Source organism: Musa acuminata, unplaced genomic scaffold (genome assembly GCF_036884655.1).
Source record: "Musa acuminata AAA Group cultivar baxijiao unplaced genomic scaffold, Cavendish_Baxijiao_AAA HiC_scaffold_1139, whole genome shotgun sequence".
Lineage (NCBI taxonomy): Eukaryota > Viridiplantae > Streptophyta > Magnoliopsida > Zingiberales > Musaceae > Musa > Musa acuminata.
In genome coordinates this window covers 3,113,676-3,133,978 of record NW_027021351.1, presented here as the reverse complement: position 1 = coordinate 3,133,978, position 20,303 = coordinate 3,113,676, and the positions used below count along the sequence as shown (strand labels likewise).

At 39.8% G+C, this 20,303-nt stretch overlaps 1 protein-coding gene across 1 annotated transcript; it reads left to right on the top strand.

The window, feature by feature from the left end:
- The first annotated feature begins 8,564 nt into the window (after nucleotides 1-8,564).
- LOC135671400 (receptor-like protein EIX2) lies at nucleotides 8,565-10,551 on the top strand. The gene is made up of 2 exons (XM_065179504.1): nucleotides 8,565-10,383; nucleotides 10,460-10,551. Exons 1-2 carry the CDS (start codon nucleotides 8,565-8,567, stop codon nucleotides 10,549-10,551), a joined length of 1,911 nt encoding a protein of 636 aa, XP_065035576.1.
- The last annotated feature ends 9,752 nt before the right edge of the window (nucleotides 10,552-20,303 follow it).

The following is a 20,303-nucleotide window of genomic DNA, read 5'->3' as shown; positions in this document are numbered from 1 at the left end:
GCGATGACACGGTATTCAGCTTTAATTGTAGACTGTGTAACTATCTTTTGCTTCTTAGAACTCCAATTGATTGGATTAGCGCCAAGAAAGATAATATACCCTGATGTGGATGTTCGATCATCAAAGTTGCTTGTTTAGTCGGCATCAGCAAAGGCATGAAGATGAAGTGGAGAGTGTTTACGAAGAAAGAGACCATAATTGATGGTCCCCTTAAGATATCACAGGATTCGTTTGACTGCAGACCAGTGCATAGTAGACGTCCTATGCATAAACTGTGATAATTTGTTAACTGCAAAGGAGATGTTTGGATAGGTGAGAGCTAAGTACTGTAAGGAGCAAACGACTTGTCGGTATTGAGTGGGCTCCGTACCAGGACTTCCATCAAATAATTTGAGAGAGCCACCAGCAGAGAGAGGAGTTGTAACCGTAGTTGCGTCCTACATGTTTGTTTTTTATAATAAATCTTGAATGTACTTTCTTTGTGAGAGAAAGAGACCAGAAGATGTGAATGTAGCTTCTATGCCCAAAAAGTAGTTCAAGGGTCCTAGATCTTTAAGCGAGAACCGATCTGCCAACTATTTGATGAACGCCTAGATTTCTATAGGATTGTTGTCTATGATAATGATGTCATCCACATATACCAGAATATATATTGTGTCACCACGGTGTTGTCGTAGAAATAACGAGGTATCAGATTTGGAGTTAAGAAAGCTAACTAAAATCAGAAAAGAGCCAAGTTATATGTACCAAGCTCTTGGAGCTTGACGAAGTCCATAAATAGCTTTTCGTAGTTTGCAAACATGCCCTGGATACTAAGGATGAGTGAAACCATAAGGTTATTGCATAAAAATAGCTTCGGTTAGAGTCCCCTATAAAAAGGCATATTAACATCCAATTGTCGTATTTGCCAACCCTTATTGGTGGCCAAACTCAGGATAAGTCGAATTGTAATTGGCTTAACCACGGGACTAAATGTCTCAGTGAAATCAACTCTAGGTCTTTGATGAAACCCTTTGGCGACAAGGCGTGCCTTATATCGGGCAACAAAGCCATTTGGGTTCCGCTTAATTCGAAAGACCCACTTATACCCGATGATGTTTTGTGTATGATGAGAGGGAACTAGATCCCATGTTGAGTTATGGAGGAGGGCATTATATTCCTCACATATGGCGGTACGCCAATGCGGAGATTTTTAGGCTTGAGTGAAGGTGGTGGGTTTAACGGTGGTGGATGAGGAATCCATGATAGCATGTAGGTCAAGGACCTGATGTGGTTTAAAAATACCACTCTTAGAGCATGTGGTCATAGGATGGTTGGAGACTATGGGACCGCGAGGTTGTGTTGTTGGAATAAGCGATTGAGAGTCATTGACACAAGCCGGGTCAAGTGGCGGTACGGTAGTGTCACTTGGCCGAGAATGAGATAAAGATAACGGTTGTGATTCTGAACTAATTACCCCAATATTTTGAGAAGAAATGAGTGGAGAAGGAATGGAGGGAATGAGCAATTGCTGAACTAGAGGAGTGGGATAGTGTGGATCACGAGGGGAGGAACTGGACGATGTTATGGGAGGCTCGTTTGGTTGGATCGGAGGTATACTCTAGTGAGGAATGGTTAATGACATGGTTTGCATGGTAGGATAGGTATGGTGTTGAAAAGGAAAGATAGACTCAACAAAAATAACATAACATGATATAAAAACTTTATGAGTGTGGAGATTATAGCAATGTAAAGCATTATATTCAAGAAAGTAACATATAAAAACGTAATGATTAGATCGTGATGTTAACTTATGAGAGGCATAGGGACGTAACCATGGATAACATAGATAACTGAATACTCTGAGTTTACGAAGGTTTGGAGGTTTGTGAAATAGTGTGTTAAAGGGGGACTGGTATTGTAGGACTAGCATAGGCATTCTATTAATAAGGTAGACGGTAATTTGAAAGGCTATTGTCCAAAAGTTTGAAGGCATGGAGACCTGATGGAGAAGTGTGAGCCTAGTTTCTACTATAAGTTGATGTTTGCGTTCGATGGAGCCAATAAGTTAAGGAGTATGCAGGGGAGACTTGAGGTGTTGGATACCACAAGTTGAGAGATAGGATGTCAGGGCTTGATATTCACCGCCACCATCAGAGTAAACTGTTTTGATTGTAGACTGAAAGTGATTTTTGACCAACTTTCAAAAAGTGGGAAAGATGGTCGAAACGTCAGATTTATGGTGAAGATGATATAATCATGTATACATAGTGAAGTGATCTACAAAATTAACATAAAATATGAATTTATCAAAAGACAAGATTGGGGCAGGGCCCTAAACATCTGTATAAATAATTTCAAATAGTTTAAAGGAGGAAATAGAAGATGAGCCAAAAGGGCTGTCGATGACTTTTATTACTAAGACATGTATCACAATGTGTTATAGAACTATGCGATTTAAAAATAGGAAGAGAGTAACGAGAAAGTAATTTTTACTAAATAAGGGATGAGGGATGACCAAGACGACGATGTCACACATCAACTGGAGCCACAATGGAAGAATGAACAATGGGCTGGGTTATTTGTGGAGCTGACGGCCATTCGTAAATGTTGCCTCTATTCGGGCCCTGGACCAAGGATGCCCCTGTGCTCAAGTCCTTAATAAGAAAGGAATTAGGAAAGAATTCAATTGAAGTATTGTTATGTTTACAAAATCGAGAAACAAAAATGAGGTTGCGTTTAATATGAGGGGCGCATAAAACATCATCAAGTGTAAATGTGGTAGTATCAGAAGTAAGCGTTGTGGAACCAATATGAGTTATAGGAAGTCCTTTACCGTCATCGATGATGATATCTTCATCGCTGCCATAGGTGTTGTGAAGAGACAAATTCTGAAGATCGGTGGTGATGTGATGGGAGGCGCTAGAGTCGACAATTCAGTTGGGCTAGCTAGTCGTCGGAGTAATTAGGAGATTTGCTTGAGGCCAGTGTGACGGAGCAGGAAGGCAGGGTTGAGACCGACAAACTTTAGTTAGTGTGTAGTTTTATCACATAGTTGGCAGACGACCCATCTTTAGTGGATTGGTGGGGTAGGATGCCAAGACGGACGATTATTAGAGTTGTCATTTTGCAAGAAGTTATGATTAGGAGAATAAGGGAGGTTTCGCATGGAATCCGTAGGATCAAGATGTGTATTGGCTAAACCTTTGGAGATGGTCGGAGGGTACCGAGTGCCCTTCCTCTTAGACTTGTGATTGACTTAAACTATGATAGTCACTCCAGGCAGCTTGTTCTCACGCTTCAAATACGTCTCATAATCAATCAACTTATCATAGAGTTCTTTAAATGATACTGGCGTGTCATGTGCCTGAATTGCAGCTGCCAACTCTTTGTAATTGTCTTCAAGACCATTAAGGGTATAGATGATGATCTCTTCATCACATAGGGAATGACCTATCAAAGCCAAATCATCGATGATAACTTTGGTATTTTGTAAATAATCAGTGATAGTACTTTCCTCTTGTTTTGTCACCATTAGCTTGGACAGAAGATTGAGCTTGCGAGTGTGCGAATGATTTGCCAAGGTAGTTTACAATTTAGACCACACTTCGACAGTAGTCCAACATGAGGATATCAATGGAGCGACTGATCCAGCAACTGAACTGGGTTCTCCGGGGATGTTGATTATGGCTGGCGGATAACTAAAGGAGCCGTCAACATAACTGAGCAAGTTGTATCCAAATAAAATATTAGAAAATTGAGCCCGCCAGGATGCATAGTTGCCACCCTTTAATAACTTGAAAAAGATTAGCGTGGCAGCATTGATGGAGATAAGTCCTATAGGAAAAGTACTATGAGTCCCTGCAGAAATAGTAACTGTAATATCAGAAGAAGATAAGGAAGACATCCCAAACATTTTATCTTTTTGTTTTTATTTTTTTTCTCTCTTTTTTTTTTTTTTTGCTTAAGAGTGATCTTTACAGAAAAGGAGGGAGGGAGGAGGCTTGTGAGAAGCAAGAGTATATCGTTGCTATTATGGTTGCTACTACGCCTACGGCTACTACTGCAGCTACGGTTGCTACTGCTGCTCCGAGCCAACTACAACAACGGGTGGAGTTAGCAGATGGCCAAGACCCGCAGCTCGCTCAACGATGCTAGGTCAGGCCCAGCGAGGTTAATGATTTGGGGTTGGGGTTAGTGGTGCAGGGTGGCACGGCAGGGTCGCGAGCGATGCAGATTAGTTGGCCAATTGAGGATGGCGAGGCAGAACAGTCGCGACCCTTCTAGCTCGAGCGAGATGCGAGAACGAGGAGGAGAGGCCGCTGGCCGGGGAGCAATCGCGAGGCTGCGGCGGCTCTGCTTTTGTAGGAAGCAGCAGAGGAAAGGCAGCAGGAAAGAATGCCGCCGACATAGGGAGGAGAGGAGGGAAGTATAGGCCGTGGCGTGGTGGCCCTTGTTCAACTTCGAAGGAGGCTGATGCCACAATCCTAGAGAACGACTGAACTGCCAATTGTTGAGGGAAGGAGCATCCACCGTTCGTTGTGGAAAACGTCGCAGCAATGAAGATGTCGCCATTGTTGCCACCTGATGGCGACACCGAGTGCGGTCACAGGGGGAGCAGCGACGGAGGGGGGGAGTGGCTACGGTGGAATCATGGTTCACGAGGCAGTAGGAGAAGGGGCCGAGATTTGGTGGAGTCCAGTGGAGAAGCTGGTCCACTTCGAGTTGTTTAGAAGTGGCAAGAAGCTTGTTTGCATTGAAACTGTTCTTTCCCTATTTATACAGGTTAAGAGGGAGGATTTCCCTCAATAGAGTAGAGAGATTTCCTCATACAGTTAGGGAAATCTTATCTGCTATCAGGATATTCCTCTCATAATATAGAGAGTGGATGATTCTCTATTAATAGTCAATTGTCTTCATAAGATTAGTTGTCATTCCCGATAATCGATTGTACCAGATTTGGAACTTCCAAACCTATAAGTTCAACGTTAAAGAATGAAATACTCATACAAGACATTCTTAGTGTCTTAAACCTAAGGACCAAACACACAACCAAAACTACGGAATCGTTGTCTGACGTCAGCTATCATTAACCATCTAGCATTCCATATGTAGATCAATCAATAAACTCATTCTCTAATGAGCACATGCATTGTACCTCTAGTGTCCCTATATGAGCGACTATGAGACGAGCGACCATCATCATATGGATGAGTATACAGTGTATCAGTCTGTCCGGTTATCTCAATGTTCCTTTTGAATAACCTATGATTAGGATTATTTAGGGTCTGTATTTAAAAGTGAATCGGTCTCATTATCGTAAACTTATCATGATCCGATTTTCATTACACAGATCAATAGATATCACAATATATGCAACAGACAACAAAAAAAATATTAATAAATAAGTAAAAAGATTATGCAGTATATTACATGTGTCATCACTCGGGTGATTAACTGACAGAGCACCTATAACTAGCAGGACTCATATTTTATCAAGCCGAGTACATATATATTATTTATTGCTCAAATTTCAACATAGACTCAACTGGTGCTCTTATACACTTATGTTCAAGCAAGTTGTTACCCAACACAATTTGATTACCTGATATATGGCTTGAATTCGAAATCAACCAATGTCCACTTTCAGGATCATCTCATGTTGAGGTATCGGAAAGCAAGAAATTTAGATCGAAACTTTGCAAAAACTATACTAGGGTGAACATGCAAGCCCCCCTCTAATGCTAAAGTTAGAAAGGAGTTCAAAAGATTTAGTAAAGTAATCTTAATTAGAATTGAAGAAAAGAGACAGTTGAGAATACACATACGGGGCCTTTTATATTGTGATGAATGATCGATAGATTGAGGTTTTAATAAATATCGAGATGATTATGCATGTTGTTCGATCATCAACGAGTTATGAGATCGATAAAAAATTTAATATTACATATAAAAATGAGAGTGTGTACATATGTATGGTTTTATGTATACTTAAGATTATTTAATTTCATATTAATTTCGATATTTTTATATTAAAAAAATAATTTTAAAATTCTATAAAATTTTAAATTATTTTTAAATTGAATATGTGATCCGACATTTTTAAGCCAATGACTTAAGGTTTGAATCTTATTATTATTATTATTATTATTATTATTATTATTATTATTATTATTGTCTTGGTTCCATCTTGCTAAGTAGGTGATGGTGCATGTCCGGACTCATGGGTTCTTCTGGTGGAAACATACATGAGTTTATCTTTCGATTTAAATCGTGTATGCTCATCCAAAATGAATAAGCTTATATTTTTTATAATAATTATTATTAATTTTGCTTTTGTCCTCGAGAAGAAGCAACTTTGATGACCCTGACGTGTCCATTGAGGCTGAAACGACTTGGACTTGCAAAGTCTTTGCAAGTCTGATTAGAGGAAGAGGAATCAACCAATGTAGCCAATTTTGAAGCGGAAGTGTATGTTGTTCTGATCGATCATTCAATGACTCTATGTCTATGTTGAAAGTCCAAATTTTTACTAAGTACACTCTTGTAGACTCGACATGAGAAACCCATCGTATACTCTTTCGCATAAGTTGGAAAAAGATTGCTATCTCAATCTTTCTCTAGATTCATCGAGAGAAACTTAGGAGCATCCGAAGATTTAGATCTCTAATATAAATATTATTTTTAATTCATAAAAAATTTGAATCGAATTAAAAACTAAAAAAATTCACCAATCATAATATTCTTGAAGTGTAGACCGGATCGGTTAGTCAAAGTTTTCTTAGCCAACGCCGTATAGACAAGAATGTGAAAATAAAATCCATCGAATGCTATGTCGCCTGTCTTATCGCATTAATTTCTTGGTTGATGTTGTGCGTCGTTGCAGCTTAGGCATGTAACGTTTCTCACCGCTCATCTTCTCTGCACCAATCAAATTCCATGAGAACGAACGTAAGATGATGGGAACAAAGTTGGACTCTCACGTTACATGATGCCATGTTGAAAATTTCATCAAGAGATGGTGATTTCTGTCGTCGAGAACAAATGTTACTATTATTGTTGATGAACCTTTACGATGTAGTCGAGGAATCAATATAGTTTGATCAAGTTCCTGATGTGCAGGGTCGCTCATGTGGATGTTCGGATGGTGAGAACGAGCGTCGAGTCGGATGGAGTTTGGGTTCTAGTTCCATCGTTGAGTTCCTATACATAGGTCGAGATCGAGAGGAAGATTTTTCAATTCGATCCATCCGATACTCTAAATCAAAAAGTAATATATATCTATCCATCCGATACACTAAATAAAAAAGAAGGATTTCTTGACATGACTACTGACCGTCACCTCAGGGGTGGTACCATATCAACTTTGAAAATTTTCTAGGAAAAAGTGACTGGCATCGAAAATTTTCTTAGGAGAAGTGATTGGCATCAACAACTAACGTTACTCTCACGTCACGTAATATTATGTTGAAAATTTTCTTAGGAGAGGTGACTGGCATCGAGAAATAACGTTACTCTCACGTCACCTAATACTATGTTGAAAATATTTCTGAAGAGAAGGTGATTAACATCGAGAACTAATGGAAATTGACAATAGAGAAGAACAAGGCAGAGAGTTTAAAATTCAAAATTATATATTCAATATAAAATTTTCAATAGTTCATCTCTCCATCTCAAATTATATATGTAAATTATTACATAAGCTCTTTATTTATATAGGGTAAACTTAAGTTTTTTATTTTAACTATAGTAAAAACTCTTTATCTTACGTATGATTCCTAACCCAAAATCCTATCTAATCATAAAGTTTATTATTATTCCAATCACGTATATACAGCAATCGAGTGAGCTATGACCGTAACGGGGAATGGCTCAATGTCAAAAGAATAATCAAGAAAATAAATAACAGAACATATACTCAAAATAAATTACATAAAATTTATGTGGTCAGGCATTTTTATTCTTCATTATGCAAAAAAAAAAATGTTTTAAGTGTAAGGAATAAAACTATCTCACGAGTCAATCCAAATATATTTGGTATATCATCTCCAATGGAAATTATTTTCTATTTAGAAATGAAACTCCAAAGAGTCTAATTTTCCAAGTAAATTAGGTACCGAAGAAATTTAATTCTAATTAAGAAATAAAAAAGAAATAATTACTATTTTGCACTTTAGTTATTTCAGTCAGTCAACTGTTTCCGAGTCAAAGTGGTGTAATCTCGATCAATTCTATGCATACTTGGCTTCACGTTCATGACCCGCATGATGCTCTGCATCGTATCCACTGGTTCCGGCCGTCTGAACTCTTACATCTTTCGTCACATACGAACTCTCCGATGGTGAAGGTGACTTGTGTGCTCTCAGTCGAAGTCTTCTTTAGAGAACGAGTCGGTGCAATTAATTCCATGCATGATGTAATGGAGCGGAGAAAGTTAGAGCTTGGAATGGAAGAAGTTGTGTGCATCAGTTGGCTTATAAATTTGTGATTTGGCATAGCGTAGCATGCACCTCCACCTTCGTCCTGTTCTTCTGATTGTGGCGGCTAGGAGTAGGTAGAGAGGGAGGGAGATCAAACTGCGCGCCATGGGTTTCCCTTTACGCTTCTTATCATCATTGTTGTTGTGCCTCTTGGCCCTCCTCCTCCACCGGGCCACGGTGACAAGTGGGTGTTTCAGCATGGAGAGGGAAGCACTGTTGGACTTCAAAGCCGGCATCCACGACACTCATAACCGGCTATCTTCTTGGGTAGGCCAAGACTGCTGCGCATGGGCGGGGGTCATCTGTCGCGCCACCACCGGCCACGTCGTCAAGCTGGACCTCCGGAACACGAATACGCTTGATGGGGCATTACGCGGTGAGAGGATGAACTCGTCATTACTTGCTTTATCTCATCTGAGGCACTTGGATCTTAGCTTCAATGATTTCAGCGGAATCCGCATACCGGAGTTCATCGGCTCCTTCAAGAAACTGAGATACCTCAATCTATCTTCTACATATTTCATGGGAGGAATACCTGCTCGGCTGGGGAACCTTTCGAGCCTCTACGTTCTTGATCTAAGCGATGCTTTATACATCGATGATTATGGCAACGGATATCCCGTCGACAACCTCGACTGGCTCTCCCATCTCACGTCCTTGAAGCACCTGGACTTGAGCGGGTTGAACCTAACCGACGTCCCAGATTGGTTCTCGTCGGTGAACATGCTGTCGTCCCTCCAGGTGTTAAACATGTCTTACGGTGGTCTTAATAGCATCCCGGTTTCTGTTGTCCACGTCAACTTCACCTCCTCTCTTACCGTCCTCGATCTCTCCTTCAATAGTTTCAGCTCCACCTTACCCAAATGGTTGGGGAACGTCAGCGGTCTCACCTCCCTTGACCTTTCCTCTAGTGACTTCCGGGGCACCATTCCCGATGCGATCGGAGACCTGAGCTCTTTGACCTTTCTCAATCTAGGAAATAATTTTCTGCTCGAGGGGATAGTGCCAAGATCCATGGCAAATCTCCGCAGGCTAGAAGAATTAGATATGTCGGTCAATCAATTATCAGGAACTTTGACCGGTTGGCTCGAGCAACTCACAAACCTCATCGTTTTGAACCTCAGCTACAACTTATTCAATGGCTCCGTGCCTAAATCCGTCGGAAAGTTCTCTAATCTCACCGGACTTTATCTCGGTGGGAATTCTCTCGGAGGTGTCATTTCAGAAGCTCATTTTGAGAGTCTCACAAAATTGCGAGTGTTGGACTTGTTCGACAACTCCATCACCGTATCTATTGGCCAGAGTTGGGTCCCACCTTTCCAACTCAGAGTTATATATCTAAGCAATTGTCATCTCGGGCCTCAATTCCCCGAGTGGCTACGGTTCCAAACGCAGACCCAAGAATTGACGATGCACGATTGTAAAATTGCAGCAACGATCCCTAATTGGTTTTGGAACTTTTCATCTTCCACCGTCACACTCGTAGACCTCTCCGACAACCGAATAGGAGGAAGGTTGCCATCTTCTTTGTCGTTCGCCAGGTTGGAAGAATTATATTTGGACTCCAACATATTTGAAGGTCCTTTGCCGGCGATGCTGCCGTCTGCACTCGACACTCTATATCTCTCCAATAATTCTTTTACGGGGCAATTGCCGGCATGGCCGCATGTTAGCTTGGCGTTGCTCTCGAACAACATGCTCGATGGTGACATATCTTCATCGATCTGCCGATGGACGTATCTGCGATACCTTGTCCTCTCCGGCAACAATTTATTTGGTGAAATCCCTTATTGTTTGGGGGAGTCATTGCAAGATCTTTCCATATTGAGTCTGGCCAACAATCATTTTTCCGGTGAAATTCCAAACACGATTGGTTTCTTAACAGAGCTCAAACTATTACAACTGAAAAACAACAGTTTTTCAGGTGAGCTTCCTTTGTCATTGCAAAATTGTACAAATCTACAATTTCTTGATCTTGCTCAAAATAATTTTGTCGGAAGTATTCCGCTTTGGATGGGAGAAAATTTATCGCAATTGGCAGTCCTTCGTCTACGTTCAAATATGTTTTCTGGAGACATCCCTTGGCAACTAGCACAACTTGGACGACTTCAAATATTGGATCTTGCGAATAATAATTTCTCGGGTTCCATTCCCCACAACTTTGGTAATTTTAGTACCATGGCATCAACTTCAGACAATGGTACATTTATTTATGACTTGTTCGATATATCTACGAAGGGACAAGATCTTTTTTATATAAAAGATTTAGATCTTTTGAAAAGTCTAGATCTTTCAAACAATAGACTAATCGGAGAGATCCCTGATGGAATCGGAGACCTTGCAGGACTCAAGAACTTTAATTTGTCAAGAAATCATTTAGAAGGAAAAATCCCCTGGCAGATAGGAGGAATGAAATTATTAGAATCCCTTGATCTATCAATAAATGATCTTTCTGGTAGCATTCCTGAGAGCTTATCGGATTTATATTTCTTGAGCTACTTGAATTTATCGTATAATAATCTTTCGGGAAGGATACCAACTGGTCATCAACTCCAAACCCTCAATGATCCTTCTATTTACATGGGCAATGCCGACTTATGTGGACCACCAACTTCCAAAAGTTGTCCCAACAATAAAATAGCTCAAAATAATATACAAGAGTATGAGAAGGAGATTTCCGAGTGGCTGTGGTTCTATATCAGCATGGTACTAGGATTTATGATGGGATTTTGGACCTTTTGTGGTATTCTCTTCCTCAAAGATGCATGGAGGTATGCTTATTTCCGTATGATTGATGATATGTATGATCGGATTTGGGTGCAATGGCAATTAATTCCTCGACGATTGTTTGAACGTTAATCCTAAACTTGTTACTATGGATGATCAAAAAGGCTCTACAGTAGATGGGAATAAGGTATGTCATCACTCTACTTTTTATTTGTATAGTATTTTGGATTCGTAATGTTTGTTGTGATCAATGAAAAAAGAATTTGTATTGTTGATCTAAGGATGGGCTGCTGTATTATCATAACATAACATCATAACATCTTCTTTTTGAGGCTTGCATTATCATAACATCATACAAAAGTAGGCTCATAGTTTTAAAGCAGAGAGATATTAGAAAAAGAAGAAAACATACACCCAAGTCTTCCACATAAAGATATAGTTTAAAAATATGCTATATTGATTTTAAAGGAACAAACACATTGTATTCAAAATGATAGAACAAACATTATAATTTGACTGCGTGTGGATTGGACACTCAGGAAGAGAGGGGTGGCTTTGGCAAGGAAGAAAAGAGGAAAAAAAAAAAAAGAGGTGTGAGATTTAAGGATGTCGTTTTTATATCAAGAGAGTAAGTTTAAAATTTGAAAGATTACATATACCAATCAGAGAGCAAATAGGACTATAGATTAATTAATCTAAAATCATTGAGTATGTTGTGATGTTAGAGAAAACAATAGTCATTATTAGATAAGAAAGAAAAGATTATGATTGATGATCGGATTGGTTTATATTATTTGAATCATTTAAGAAAAGAAGGAGAGTCTTATCACTATATCAGTTATAATAGTCTAGGATTAAGTTAGGTATCCAATGATTTTATCTAACTTACTTTCAAATTTAGTAATACATATTTGTTAATAATTAAGTTATGTGATTTGCAAATGTTAAATTGGCTTTTGAAAATAAGCTTGTTGATATTGCATTTATTTAAAATAATTAAAATATTTTATTATTATTTTGATTGTTATATTGTTGGACATATTTGAAATGATATGTAAAGAGTTATGCATTGCAAGGATATGTCAATATGTTATTTTAAATGATGTTTAATGGTTCAACCAGTTGGTTTTGATTTGGACTTTACAAATTGGGGTTATAAATTGGTTATAAGTTCATAAGTTATTGATAATCTTTGCATTAAAATGAAATCTATCTACTTATGTTTTATTATGGAAATATATTCAAAGATTATGTTGTCTAATGTGCTTATCATACTAAAAGTTAATGTAAAGTTATTTTTGCTCTTTATATAAGTGTATAGTTTTCTAAACTGCAAATATGGTAAGTTTTGTCAATATATGAGTTTTTGTAAGTTGTGGTTGCTTATATCTTTGCTGTTAAAATTTTGCAGATCCTTGGAAGAAATTGAATTTTGTTATACCTCGAGGTAATAAATTATATTATTTATGGTTTAAACTCTTGAGACTTGTGATGTAATAATCCATTGATGAGATGTCTTTGGTGAACTTATATATTACTGATGTTATATGTGGACATTATGGATGTATCTGTTTTGTATTGTGTCAAGTGTAAGGATTCGGATTTCATTTGTATACAAGTTTAGGCCTTGCAATTCTCATATAAAAACTTATGGAACTATGGTTATAATATTATGACATATATTGTGACGATGAATGATTAAGAGAAGGAGAAGATCTTTACAAGACCTCTGCTATCACCTTAGAAACCCTTATTTTCTCTCGTCTTTAGCTTTATGGAATAATAGTAATGATAACATGTATCGCAACCACAAAACGTAACGTAGCTCTATTGGTTAAGCCTTAACCAATGAGAGCTGTATATAGCGCAGCCAATAGCACGGACAGTGTGCTGTGAATCCTTGAAATAAAACCTGGCCATCAGAGTTGAGGGTGAGCAACGTAGAGATTAATACGCGTATCTAACAGTGAAGTAGTCAAAAGTAACAACAGTAGTTGGCAATCGAGGTGTAAGGACTCTCCTCCTATCATACGTACTTCCACCACCTCTCAATCAACTATTCCTATCCTTTCTATTTTATCTCTTCTTCTTATAAATGATATTGCATTCCACGAATGGTAGAAGGAACAGTAGTTGTCTTATCACACTAACTTGATAAGTGCCTCTGAATCATTCTAAGATGTTACTGAACTTTTTCTTCTCAACTCCTCATTCAACAAACTGCTTGTTACTTGACTCATAGTGACAACACCATCTGGCGCAGAATTACTGAGGGAAACCACTAGTGTCTCCCAACTTTCTGGTAATGAACTGAGAAGTAACATTGCCTGCAACTCATCATTAAGAGACATTTTCATAGAGGATAACTGGTTAGTAATACTCTGTATTTCATTCAAATGCTTAGCAATATAAGCACCCTCTCTATATTTTAGGTTCATAAGTTTTCTGATAAAAAAAGCTTTGTTGCCAACTGTTTTTCTTTCATAGAGACTTTCCAACTTTTTTCAAAGAGAATATGCAGAAATTTGAGTAGAAACATGGTGAAAGACACTATTATCAAGCCACTGTCGAATAAACCCAATTGTTTTTTGATCTAACTTGGTACACTATTATCGTGTAGTCGCTTGTCTTATCACACTAACTTGGTAGTGGTCGTTGAATGTTGTGTGTTCCTTGCAGCTTAGTGACGTAGATTAATCAGTGTTGGCCTTTACGATTGACTCGACTGAGATGGCAGCTGATACAGGAATATCACCGCACCATCGAAGAATGACAGTTGGCAGTCACAGAGTAATCGATATGAAACAATCTGACGTGTGTTCAGTGGGGAGAGAGGCCGACCTGGCAGATGACTCACGATTGACTCTGCATCGCTCAGAATCGTATGGATCAACATCGTGCAGCAAAGGTCCGGACAAGATGACTCAGCTATCGGGAACATACGGGTTGGCTGCTTATACGGTTGCGTCCCACAGGACAATGGCGGTATTAATGATCCATGTACCTTCGGCTTCTCATGTGTATAAATGTCGATCGCAGAAAGGAGACCGAACCTTTTACATCACAAAAGAATTTTTTTTTGTTAATTTAAGCATGGAAATGATCGAGTCAAGAATTTTACCTCAACCTGATGCAGTATAGATGGGACCACTTAAGCTTCACTTCGAGGTCGACCATAATGACGTAGCGGGAGCCCGAAAGCTATCCCCCGACACTATCTCGTTGCTAGTCATGGATGCCCTACAAGCTAATCAAATGAGTAATGATACGTGTGACATGACATACTATCTTTTTAATTATATTATTTAATATTTTATCATTTTATATTACTTGTTGCATAAATATATTGTGATGTGTATGGATCTGTGCAATGAAAATCGGATCGTGATGAGATCATGATAATGAGACCGATTCACCTTTAAAAACTTACTCTAAATAATCCTAGTCATATATTACTCGAGAGGATATCGAGATAACTGAACATACTGGTGTGTTGTATACTCATCCATATGATAGAGGTAGCTGGTCTCACAGTTGTTCGTGTGGGACCATAAGAGATACAGGTGATCATTGGAGAATGAGTTCGCTGATTGATCTGCTCACAGAATGTTGGATGATTAATGATGCCTTATTGTCAAACAGTGATTCCGTCATCCTAATAGTGCATTTGGTCTATGAGAAACTAAGGATGTCCTATATAAGTACTCTGATCTTTAATACCAAACCTATAGGTTTAGAAGTTCTAGATCTAGTACAACAGGTTATTTGGAGTGGCAGCCAACCTTACGAGAGCTATTAAGTATCGATAGAGGATCATCTGCTCTCGGTATCATAAGAGGAATATCATGTGTGTTCTTCCTTAGATAAATCCTTGGCCAAGATCGTTCGGATTGAGAGAAAAAGAGTTCTCCGGGAGAATCCAATTAGAGCGAGACTCGAGGAGAAACCATATGGGTCTGACATTACCATACTAGGTATACGGTTTCTGGGATATTAGATGGATAAGTGACTATAGGTATATAGTAACTGAGGACAGATAGGTCCAAAGGATTGGATTCCCCTGTATCGTCTAGGGACTACAGCATAGTAGCCTAGTACGTTCACAGTCGATGAGTCAAGTGAATTATTATGGAGATAATAATTCACTGAGCCAGAAAGAGTTCTAATAGGTATGACTCATAACAAGCTCGATATTGGGCCTAGAGGGTCACACACATATAGTAGGTGTTGCGACGAGGAGAGGTTCGGATATGAGATATCTACTGGAACCCCTATCTTATTAGATATCCAATAAGCCCCTGAATTATTGGATCCCATGGGTGAGATCCAATAAGAGCTAATAAGAGATTATTGGGTAGAGATCCACTAATCTAAGAGGCTTAGGTAATTAGAAAGGAGGGAACTAAAGGCTTGGAGCTTCTTGGTTGCTACCTCCTATTCTCCTCTCCCATTTTCCTCCTCAAATACAGGCGTAGAGATTTGAGGAGCGTCGTCATAGCCCTACTGTGTGGATTACCGCTAGAGGGGATTCAGGTATTCAGGGATATACGATCTCCCTAGGTAATACAACTATCTCACACGTGATTTTCTGTATCGCAGGTTTTGCATACCAATCTTCGCATGATGATGAACACATTTTGAAAAATTTAGGATTTTTATTTTATGTTCTTCCATTGCGTATATGATGTCACCCCTAGATTTCCCTACAATGGTATCAGAGCCAAGTTGTTCGTGCGAAAGATTGGTTTTGAACTGCGTGTGTTGTGTTTTAGAAAAACTTTTGACATCAAAATTTTTGACGCAAAAGACGAGAGAGGGCAGCAACTATTGCTGCCCTCGTAGGTTGAACAATGGCTACTTGCAGCATTGGCCGAGGCCTAGCCACCTGCGTGTAAGTGGTCGGTAACCTACAGTCAGCTGCCTGCGGTCGGTAGCCTGTGGGCCATAGGCAGGCAACCGCATGGGTGACACCTATTGATGTTGTGCCCGTGGGCAGAACTACCCGCAGGGGCGCCCTCCGACGGGGGTAGCACCGCTTGCGGGTGGTTGTAGCGTCGCCTATGGGTGCTGCGCCCACGGGGGCAACATCGCCTGTGGGCTAAACTGCCCATAAGCGCTACACTCGCAGGCAGAAGTGTTCGTAGGCACTACACTCGCGAGCAGAAGTGCTCGTAGGGGCAGCGACACCTGTGGGCGTTGCGCCCACAGGAGTAGCGCCGCCTGCATGGAGAGGCGGTGCCCCGCTCTCCCCCTTGCAATGGTCGTCACCGGTAGGGTGGCGGTGGCTGCAACGCAGCAAAGGGGAGGGTTAGGGTTTTTTAGGTGAAATGATAGTTTTGCCCCTCGAAATTTATGAAATTCTAGATTTTATCTTTTTATCTAAATTATCAAAATACCCTTCATAATTGAGAAAATTTCTTGTATGTCCCTAATTAAAAAAAATTAGTTAATTAAAATATTTAATTAACTATTATTATTATTATTATTATTATCTAGTAGTCCTACATAATGATATTAACATGTGATGTATGATGTGGACGGATAATCATGGATCGTATGATGTGTGTGTACTTGTGATTATTATTATTATTATTGGAGCTTGCGAGCCTCCATTTTATTTCTCGTTTATTGTCGGGCTTATGTGCCTATGATTAAGTTGTAATCACACAAGGAGGCACAACGGGAGCGTGAAAACGATAGCAGGACCCACGAGGCTGAGACGAACGATCGCGATGCATGGAGATGCACCGAGATGCCGACGGAACCGACGAGGATAAGATGGACGATCACAGGGCATAGAGATGCGTCGCTATACACATAGATCTTGATATGAGTGATTAGGCCTTCTGGCTCGAGCATGATCGTATTAGGTTGTGGTCCATGATCATTTGGTGTGATTGCTCGTGTTATGTGTGATTGATTATGCATATATTAGATATGTATATATATTTGCATGAGATGTAGATATATATTAAATATGTATGTGTGTGACTCGTCATATTAGGAGACCAAATAAAAAATTCTCTCTTTATAATATTAAGTCAGTAAATGTGAGATAATTAGATTAACCCACGTGGCCTTCCATCGTTATAGGTATGGACCGATTCCCAACGTAGGTTGAATTGGTCGAGTCAATCAAGGCTCACCTATTTCACAATTCGCTATCTTGCCAACGACATAAAGATGTTACCAGTGACCTGAGGATATGGTGTACTTGGTCGAGTCACTAGATGGCATATTATCGAATCAGACTCATCTTGTAACGATAGTGATGGCTTAACCAAACACCATGGTTGGTCGAGTCACTCGAGACCATGGTATTTCGGAGGCCGACAAAGACGGGAATCACAAGGAGTTGTGATTAGCAAGAGTTGCCTACTTTCACAGGCTCAGCGTAATTGGTTGAGTCACTCGAGGTTACGTTAAGATGTCAATTAGTTCCCGATCCCCACTAGAGATCTGCCGGGGGTCTCCGATTCACATACCAAAGGGAGTTGTGTGATTTATGAGAAAATAATGGGAGTAGATTAAGATAGAAGTCTGGTAGAACCCTTGCAGATTCTAAGCTTGGGGTTGATCTCTTTAAGGGATCGGCCTCCTTGGAACTCTATAGGGGTTCCTTCCTCCAAGTTGCTGCTCAAAGGCTGCAAAAAAGATTCATCTATTGCTTATCAAAAGAGGATGAATACATGACTATTTATAGGGTTTCTAAACCCTAACTCCTAATAGCACTCCTACTCAAGACTCCTATTTCTTTACAACTCCTAATACTTCTCTAAGAAATAACCTCCTAACCCTAGTCGACCTCTTTACCTCTTTAATAGGGGTCGGCTAAGTAGGTTAACATGAATGCTCCTCTCTATTAGGACTCTCTTAGCTAGAGTCCTAACAGACTCTCTCTCTTCAAATCAGCTTTATCCTCGAGGCTAAGATTCCATAAACTTAAGGAACCTAGTCTTCAGCTCCTTGTATGATTCTCATGTGGCGTCTTCAAGTGGTAAATTATTCCAATGCACTAGTACTTCAGTAGAGAGACGTCAGCGATGCATCATGATCCTGCGATCGAGGATGGCTTGTGGTTGGGCTTGAATAACTCCATCCTCAATGGTGTTGAGCAGGGGGCGACTCTTGTTCTCCCAACTTGGGCTTCAAGCATGACACGTGGAAGATAGGGTGAATTTTGGCATCTTCATGCAATTTAAGTATGTACTCCACGGCTCCAATACGCTCTGTGATATGATAGGGCCCATAAAAACGTAGGGATAGCTTTGTAGAGATGTCAGTCCACATTGAGTCCGGTATAGGTAATGGTTGTAGCTTCCCTGGACTTGCCATTGTTTTACCCTTATATTGTTGACATACATCACATTATGCCATATATTCAGCAATAATTTTTTTTCATCCCTCTCCAATAAAAATTTTGCTTCACTCTTTTGTAGGTTCTTAGGAATCCGGAGTGCCCTGCTAAAGGAGTGGAGTGCATTTCATGCAGGATGATTTTGATGCAAGGGAAGTCAAGTATAAGCACAATGTGACCTTTGTAACGTAGATCCCTCGAATCCCAAGTGTAGTGGGCTATTACACTTGGATCCTCCAATTTTTTTATGATATTGTTGATCTTTGGATCCTTCTTTCATTCTTCCCTAATGTCCTTGAGGAAGCTAGTGGTAGGAAGGGAGATGGCTGAAACCTTAGCTTGCTCAGGTAGCCGTGAGAGTGCATCTACAATAACGTTTTCTTTCCCCTTTTTATAAATAATTTCATAATCAAATCCAAGAAGTTTGGTTACCCATTTTTGCTACTCAGGGATTGATATATTTTGCTCTAAAAAGTACTTAAGGCTTATATGGTCGGTTTTAATTTGAAATCATCGACCGATCAAGTAGGGTCTCCACCTCGTTACTGCGTGTACAATGGCGAGCATCTCCTTATCGTATATTGACATATTTTGATGGGAGGGAGATAATGCCTTTATGGTGTATGTGAGTGGTCAACCATCTTGCATGAGAACAGCTCCAATAATGACTCCAGATGTGTCGGCTTTAATGATGAAGGGTCGATTGAAATTTGGTAGCGCTAGCATTGGCGTCATTGTCATGGCTGCCTTAAGTTTATCGAAGGCAGCGGAGGCTTTGTTCGACCATTGGAAGACATCTTTTTTTAGTAGAGAAGTGAGGGGTGTGCTGATCTTCCCATAGTCCTTAACAAATTTTTCGTAGTAGCCCGTTATCCAAGGAACCCGCATAGTAATTTCACATTTGTAGGTTTCGGCCAGCCTTGCATTGCTTCAATTTTTGTTACGTCTACCGCCACTCCTTCTGATATTATGTGCCCAAGGTACTTTATTTTTTGCTAGAGAAAACTGCACTTTGGTTGCTTAACAAAAAGTGTATTCTCCTGAAGGATCATCAAACCAACCTATAAATGCTGAAAGTGAGTCTCAAGAGAAGGGTTGTAGATGAGAATATCATAAAAAAATACCAGCATAAATTTACGAAGAAAGCTATGAAAAATATCATTCATGAGACTTTGGAAGGTTGAAGGAGCATTAGTGAGTCCAAAAGGTATTACCAAGAATTCATAATGGCCGTTATGTGTGCAAAATGCAGTTTTTGGAATGTCGTCTTCACATACCTGAATTTGGTGGTAATTGGATCGGAGGTCCAACTTCGTGAAGACTCGAGCTCCTTTTAACTCATCAAGAAGTTCATCCACCATTGGTATTAGGTACTTATCCTTGACAGTGATGCCATTTAAAGCTTGGTAGTCGATGCACATCCGTCAAGTTCCGTCCTTCTTGCGTACAAGTAGCACCGGTGAGGAATAGGGGCTGCAACTTGGCCGAACCACCCTTGTTTCAAGCATCTCCTTTATGATCTTTTCAATTTCATCCTTCTAGAGGTGAGGATATCGGTACGACTGAGTGTTCACTGGTGGTTTGCCCGGAAGGATTAGAATATAATGGTCATGTTGCCGCGTAGGAGGAAGACCGTGCGGCTCAACAAAAATGTCGACAAATTCAGCAAGCAATTGGGTGATATTTTGATCTTCAATTTCTATTTTCTTCCCCTCTAGTTACTACTGGAGGTGCATCAAAAAACTACTATTTATCTTGTG